This window comes from Palaemon carinicauda, chromosome 33 (genome assembly GCF_036898095.1).
Source record: "Palaemon carinicauda isolate YSFRI2023 chromosome 33, ASM3689809v2, whole genome shotgun sequence".
NCBI classification, from domain to species: Eukaryota; Metazoa; Arthropoda; class Malacostraca; order Decapoda; family Palaemonidae; genus Palaemon; species Palaemon carinicauda.
Window position 1 is genome coordinate 7,099,086 of NC_090757.1, and position 8,263 is coordinate 7,107,348.

The 8,263-nt window shown below is 37.8% G+C and overlaps 1 protein-coding gene across 1 annotated transcript; it reads left to right on the forward strand.

The window, feature by feature from the left end:
- The first annotated feature begins 4,436 nt into the window (after positions 1-4,436).
- LOC137626035 (uncharacterized) lies at positions 4,437-5,519 on the forward strand. The gene has a single exon (XM_068357119.1). The coding sequence runs from the start codon at positions 4,437-4,439 to the stop codon at positions 5,517-5,519; it is 1,083 nt and encodes a 360-aa protein (XP_068213220.1).
- The last annotated feature ends 2,744 nt before the right edge of the window (positions 5,520-8,263 follow it).

Genomic DNA, 8,263 nt, shown 5'->3' on the forward strand with positions numbered 1-8,263 from the left:
TTGACGATACGAGTTTGAAAGACCAAGATAAAATACTATAATATTTTGCTTATTGTGGTGGCCGATGTGGTAACGTCCCTGACTGCTGAACGCCAGACTGGTGTTCAAGCCCCGCTCAAACTCGTTAGTTTCTTTGGTCGCTGCAACCTCACCATCCTTGTGAGGTAAGGATGGGGGGTTTGATGGAGTCTATAGGTCTACCTGCTGTGTCATCAGCAGCCATTGCCTGGCTTCCTTGGTCCTAGGTTGGATGAAGAGGAGGCTTGGGCACTGTTATGTATATATGGTTAGTTTCAAGAGCATTGTCCTGCTCGATAGGGCAATATACTGTCCCTTGCCCCTGCCATTCATGAGTGGTCTTTAAACCTTTAAACTTTTTATTCATTTCTTATGAAGAGATATAACTTTATTTTCACGTTTAATTGGCAAAATAACGCGATAATATTCTTTCAGAATGTGGCATATTTATGACCAATAAATTATTACCTCTGTCTAACGGAGACAAACTATTATGGCGGTCAGAATTGTCTGAAAAAAATAAAAATCTATTTCGACAGGGATCGAAATTGTTGAAGGTCATAAAACAATAGAAAGTTAGGAATGATAGAAATTTTGCAGTGACACTTTGAAAGAAGTCATATCTGTCAAATATATGTGATTGAATTTGGGGATCATTTGTTAATCGCGCTAAGAGTTGATTCACACTATTGGTCCGGTCACGCTCCAGTCTCGGTTCGGTCTAGGTACTGGGGTGTTCACACCTTCGGTTTCCTCTCGGTCCGATCAGTGCCTTGGCAAAATTATAAATATAAGGAAAAAGCGTAATTGTATATAGGAATATTGTTCAGTGTTACTAGGAAATGTATTTACGCAGTCAACATTTATTGTGCGTATTGAATTTTTCTATCATGCCCGGAGCGAGAGCAGTGTGAATGCTTCCATTCAAAATCATTTAGTAATTGCAACTAACTTTATTCCAGTTTCAGTGAAAGAATGTCACGAAAATTAAAACAGATTGATACAAGCACATAAAGGCAGAAACGGGTTATCAGTGCGAGGGGAGAGCAATAAAAAAAAAAAAGAAAAAAAAAAAAAAAAAAAAAGGAATTCCGTTACAGTGTACGAGCTTGTGATATTGGTACATAAGTATGAGGATAAATTGTATTTCAAAAAGGATAGTTTGACTCAGAATTTGTCAAAAAAGAACAGAGGCCCTTGCGTTAACAGGCGTAGATGATGATGATGATGAAACTAATAAAACGATTAAATCTAAAATTAAATATATATAATGTCTCGAATAAATTATTTGCTGGACATTCAAAGGCGTTACGATAAAGGTCAAAGGTCAAACTTTTGAAAAGTTTGATCGAGAGAAAATTCTTTCGTCCACAAAGATTAATAATATTCTGGATTTATTTACTTATTCCGAGAACTGATGACACACTTAAAAAACACACAATCAAAGCTCTTGTAATGATACTAATTAATTCTACTTGTGTCACACTGCACAAGACTAATGCAAACGTTTCATTGTGTCTTTATATTTTAATAATTACACATGAAAGCAATGTCAAGCAATTTATTCTTTCAGAAATTTTCTAACATCCTGGCAACAATCTGCAACGATAGTACAATGTTTATTATTTTCCTTATATCATCAAGACTTCTGATCAGTTTCATATTCAGTGGCTACTTTTCTCTTGGTATGGGTAGAAGAGACTCTTTAGCTATGGTAAGCAGCTCTTCTAGGAGAAGGACACTCCAAAATCAAACCATTGTTCTCTAGTCTTGGGTAGAAGACTCTTTAGTTATGGTAAGCAGCTCTTTAAGAAGGGCACTCAAAAATCAAACCATTGTTCTCTAGTATGGATAGTACCATAGCCTCTGTACCATGGTCTTCCACTGTCTTGGGTATAGTTCTATTGCTTGAGAATACACTCAGGCATACTAATCTATCTTATATCTCTTCCTCTTGTTTTTTTTTTTTTTATAATTATATATGAAAGATTTATTTTAATGTTGTTACTGTTCTTAGAATATTTTATTTAATTGTTCATTACTTATCTTATAGTTTATTTCCTTTCATCACTGGGCTATTTTCCCTGTTGGAGCCCTTGGGCTTATAACATCCCGTTTTTCCAACTAGGGTTGTAGCTTAGTAAGTAATGATGGCGGTGGTGGTAAAAACATATTTACTCAATCCAAGGAGTTGAATTTTGTAAAATTTCCTTAAGAAGATATATGAAAATAAATTCTAAAATTCATACGCGGAATAATAAATCATAAAATCACACCTTTAGTGCTGAAATATTTAAATAAAAGTTAAAAGTAACTATATAGATGAATAAATTGATTATTGAATATAATGAATAAATAAGTTTCCCTTTATCCAGCAGATCCCCAGACCTGGAAACTTCATTCAAACAGTTTACCAAGATAAGCAATTGTCCTTATTTGCACTAACGAGGCGGGAAATTCCCTCTGGCCATATATCAAAAGTTTGAGATAAGGAGGCTGTTATCATGTGACGTGCTTCGCTTTGGAGGAACCATGAAATTAGGAAATAAACCCAATGATTAGGTTTATCTCTTTAGGAGAATTATTTTAGAAAATAAATGATATTACTATCAGCGTTCGTTTGGATATAATTCGATACTGGAAGCTCATTTGGCTGTATTATGAGGGCTGCTGTGAAATTCTTCAAACAATTGCAAATAAATGGTATATACACAGACTCACTCTCTCTCTCTCTCTCTCTCTCTCTCTCTCTCTCTCTCTCCGGCCGATGCTGGCCTTGCCTTTCAGACACAACCGACACCTCTTCATCTACTTCAATATAAGCAGGCGATGGATGATTTAGTTGCTCTCCAGAAGTGTGCCTACACTGAGTCATAGTATAAATACACTGACCTAATTAACCACCAGACTAGCGTTGGGACCATGTGGCATCTCATCAAAAGGACTGTCAAGAAAAAACCACATGTGCACTTCATCACAGTCCACAACCATATGCCCAGGATCTCATCACTACTTGGTCAACCCAATCACGGTCCAGTAATCTCCCTGTACAAATCCAAGAAGCACTTTCTTCCCAGAGCAATTTACGCAAGCTTCGTCTGATGGCTGCATTGTTGGAATCAGACGAGGAGGACAAAGAGCTGATCACCGAGGATGAGCTGCGACGTGCTGTTATGGGAAATAAAAATTCTGCTCCTGGAGATGATGGCCTTACTTATCAAGTGCTTCGTCTCCTCCAGAAGGTTCCTGGAAATCCTCTTCTACAATTGTATAATCTTTGCTACCAACATGGATATGTACCTGCTGCCTGGACCATTAGCACAATTATTCCTATCCCAAAACCTGGAACTGATAAATACCGGCCTATCTCCCTCACCTCATGTTTTAGTAAAGTGTTTAAGCGTATATTACTATCCAGGCTAATGTACCGGTTACAAGAAAAACTTTCTCCCCATTAGTATGGCTTTCTTCCACAGAGGAGTACTCATCACTGTTTAGCTGAACTCTATTCCCGATTGTCCTCCAACGGTGTAGTTGCCTTCCTTGACCTCAAAAGTGCTTTTGATATAGCCAACAGGGATATAATTCTTGATCAGCTTGTCGAATTTGGTGTCAGAGGAAACCTTCTGAAGTGGATAAACGCTTATCTCAGTAACAGAAAATCATGTGCTTTCTTTAAGGGTGCATGTAGCTCCTATGGAAATTTTGAGCTTGGCACACCTCAGGGCGGTGTACTGTCTCTCCTCCCTGTTATCCCTGGAACCACTGTAACCTGCTATGCTGATGATGTTTGAATCCATTCCACTACCCCTTGAGACCTTCAGCGTGTCCTTCAAGACTTCTACAGGTCCTGTACCTCCTGTGGCCTCATACTCTCCCCAGAAAAAAGCAGAATCTTCTCTGCCCGGAATCTCCGAGACTTGCCAGTGTTCATTATGGGTGGGAATATTATACCTCACTGTACATAGTATACATATCTAGGTGCACCAGTCAGGATCACCCCTGCTATACCTGTATGACAACGAACCCACCCCATGGTGAAAAGCTTCTTGATCGACTGGAGCCTCGTTTCACTCCCATCAAGTGGCTTGTCACCAGGGCAACAGGTATATCTATCCCCGTGGCTAAAACCCTCTATATCCTCTTCCTAAGGTCAGCTGTTGACTATTTATCTACTGCTTTAATTCAATTACCCAGACAGGCGTTACAACCTCTAGAACTGTTCCAAAATGGAGTAATGAGGTTTATCCAAGGATGCCCTCCTTCCACTCGGATAGTCAACATGCAGACCGAACTCATGTTACCTCCATTACTAGAGAGAATTTATGCCAATGTAACTTCGTTTTCTGTTAAATGTCTACACACTCCACAATTTACTCCAAACTTCTCTGCTGTCCTCAGAGCATCACTTGACGAAGATGCACCAAGACCTCAACTCCGGCCAGGGGGCCATAAACCTAGTTAGGGCATTATGTGAAAATCTTCGACACCTTGATATCGGTGTACCTGAGCAAGCAGTCATCCAAGATTTGCCACCATGGCGGGTTCCTATTCCTGCTGTCACTTTCACACCAACCTCTAAAGATGCCCATACCAGTCTACAAAAACAGCTGGTTATGGAAACAATATCCAAAGTGTCAATTTCAGTTCCTGCAGGACACCATATCTACGTTGACAGTTCAGTACAGGCAGATGGAAGTGCAGCATGTGGAATGTTCTCCCCCACTTTAGAATCTCCTGAGGGTGGGTGGCATGGTCGCAGGTTGTCAAACTCCTCCAGTTCCACTTATTGCGAACTTCAAGGTACATGCGATGCAGTAACCCTACTTGTTAGAAATGTGACTGGATTAGTGATCTGTGACTTCAAATCTGCACTCCAGCCACTGACATCTTCTAGGCCCAGCTGTGGCCGTGTTGTGCGAGACACATTGTGTCAACTCGCTGCTACTTACAATGCCTCGCTTGTCTTGTTCTTCATGTGGATGCCCTCCCATATTGGGCTTGCTGGGAATGACAGGGTGGACAGTCTTGCTAAAGCTTCCTGCACGCTGGACCTTGATGACAGAAATGTTGAGCCCTCACTTCGCTGCCTTAAACATAGAATATATTCAGCAGCTTTTGCCTGTACAGTACAGCGTAGGGATGCAGAGAGGGGCACTAGTGTTTCCATACAACATCATGATAACTTTCTGCAGAGCGGTCACAAGTACCGGCGACATGGACTCATGGTGCGTAAACATAATGTCGTAAGTGCCAGGATAAGGTTGGGATATCGTCCTGTGTGGCAGGTTGGACAGACACTAGATATACCACACTGCACCTCATGTAAACTGTGTAACCTTGCTAATGCCAATAACCTTGAACATTATTGCCTTCATTGCCCCACTGTCAGGAATCTGTTACCTCAAGGACAAAATTTAATTAAAACCTTCCAATATTTACTCAAAGATGACCACCTAGATGTAATTTTGACTCGTCATCCCCACTTTGGTGGCTGCTAAACTGTCTGTTGCAGTTGTTGCGATAATGGAATACGATCTCATATGTTATTTTTGTAACTGATATACTGATGATTCAATGCTGTAATTTTTCTTCTGTTGATTTCTGATGTACTGTATGTAAACTGATAATATGTAACTTTGTTTGACGTCTTTGGGCGTAATAAATTTATTAAATAATCTCTCTCTCTCTCTCTCTCTCTCTCTCTCTCTCTCTCTCTAGGAGAATTACTTTAGAAAATAAATGATATTACTATCAGTGTTCGTTTGGATTATATTCTATACTGGAAGCTCATTTGACTATGTATAAGGGTTGATGTGACATTCTCAAAACAATTGCAAAAGAAAAATACCAATGGTATCCACATACACACTCTCTCTCTCTCTCTCTCTCTCTCTCTCTCTCTCTCTATCATGTACAAATTATAATAATTAAGTAATTATTTCATATATTTTATAATGATTTTCTTTAGCATGGCAATGAGAACTATAGTCTATCAAGCAGTGATGGGATATTTCATCAATTTATTGGTTATGGAGGGATAATGAGAGACGAGTAACTTCAATAGATTATGCTTTTATAATAAACATTTTAAAGAACACAGAAAAAGAAGGAAACAAACACAAACAAAACACACAGACAGACACACACACACACACACATATATATATATATATATAAATATATATATATATATATATATATATAACATTTATATATACAATATATATATATATAGATATATATGTATATTATATATACATATATATATATATAAATAAAAATAAATTTATATATATACATATATGTGAGAGAGAGAGAGAGAGAGAGAGAGAGAGAGAGAGAGAGTTAACAAACATGACATGAGTCAAGAACTAAAAGTTATTTCCATTTCTCAACAAATTTAGTTTTCAAGTAAAGAATTATAATTCAATTATAGCACTAATGGAAATTTCCTAACACATGTGAATTGAACGAACTAGAGGTATATTAAAAAAAATGCTTTTAAATTAGATGGGGAATTATAAAAGTGACTTTTAACATTCGAACCAAATTTTATTGCGACTCTTTGATCTATATATAAAATTACCGAAATTATTTAGTCAAAATTCGTAGAAGGATGATGACAAGAGGAAAGGGAATTAACACAATATGATGGTGGAGTTATAACAATACCTTAACAGTTAACGTCCACCCTCGGCCATTAAGAGAAACAGCTTCAAATCGTTCAACTTAATCGCATTAACTTTCCTTCATCCTTGCCGTGCCAAGTCTAGGATTAGACAACAGCTCTGAGGATCTACAAAACCACACAGGGGCAGAGAGATGATGATAATGGAGGAAGAACGAAGGAAGAAGAGAATCTTCAAGTGTAAGGACAGACCGTCGTTGTGCAAAAGACGACCGCTGGCCAAGGGGGAGAGGGAAGCACAGGGAATGGGCACAGGGAGTGGGGGTGTGTTGGAGCAGTGGGGTGGAGGGATCCTCAATGTCGTTGCTGGGTATAGATTATCGATTATTCTAAGGTTACACAAGTCAGAGACCATGGGTAGGGGAGATAATAAGGGAATGGGTTAAGGAGTGATGCTATTAGGCCTATGAGATTTTCTTTACGCCCTATTTTCTAAACCTATTAACGTCAGGAGTTTTTTTTTTCTTTTGCTCTTCAGAATTTCCCTTCACATATCCAGAGTTCTGATAACGTTGCTGACTCATGTTCGCAGATATTCATGAGGGAAATTATGGTGATATATAAGACGAATATCATTTGCTCTTGCTAAATTGGCTCTCTCTCTCTCTCTCTCTCTCTCTCTCTCTCATATATATATATATATATATACACATATATATTGGAAAACTAATACATATATATATATATATATATTAGCAAACTAATATATATATATATATATATATACAGAGAGAGAGAGAGAGAGAGAGAGAGAGAGAGAGAGAGAAATAATCTCATTACAGATCAAATGCAATTATCTGTGAACAGACAAACACGCATTTATCACCGACACGTCATTGACTTTACAACCCTGTAATCGGCTTTCCAAATTACAAAGAGATAAAAGCTGAAATTGTCCCCAATGTGATTTAGGTCGACAGTCTTCCATGAATTGAAAGCATTAGGCTATAAAGCTAAAAAATGTGTTCGTATATGCATGTCCACTCACTGTCAGAATACACTCATATACAATTTTTTTACTTGATATATTTGAATTCGATATCAGTAAAGATCATATTATTCCACTTAAATCCCAATTTGGATACATTTGATACAACGAAGCCTAAAACTAAGTGTGAAAATGAATGAAGAAACTCTAAACCCCGAGATAGGATTCAAAACCGTTCTGGCTGATAATTGCGTGGTCTATTATTATTATCATTATTATTATTATTTGCTAAGCTACAACCATAGTTAGAAAAGCAGGACGCTATATGCCCAAGGGCTCCAACAAGGGATATAGCCCAGTAAGGAAATAAAATAAGGAAAAACTACAAGAGAAGTTTAAGAACAATAATAACATTAAAATAAATCTTTCATACATAAACATTTGATGATCAAACATGCGAATGGAATAAAAGCATATTTCGCTCTTACGTCAGTCGAATCCTGGTAAGATTGGTTTGAGCTGAATTGGTAGTTTAGAACCATTCCCACCATCGTAAAATAGTGTTGAGCGTTTATATAATATACGGGCTTGATACATACACATTATATATATATATATATATATAC

Coding starts and splice junctions, on each gene's coding strand:
- LOC137626035 (XM_068357119.1), top strand. CDS start 4,437: ATGCACCAAGACCTCAACTCCGGCCAGGGGGCCATAAACCTAGTTAGG.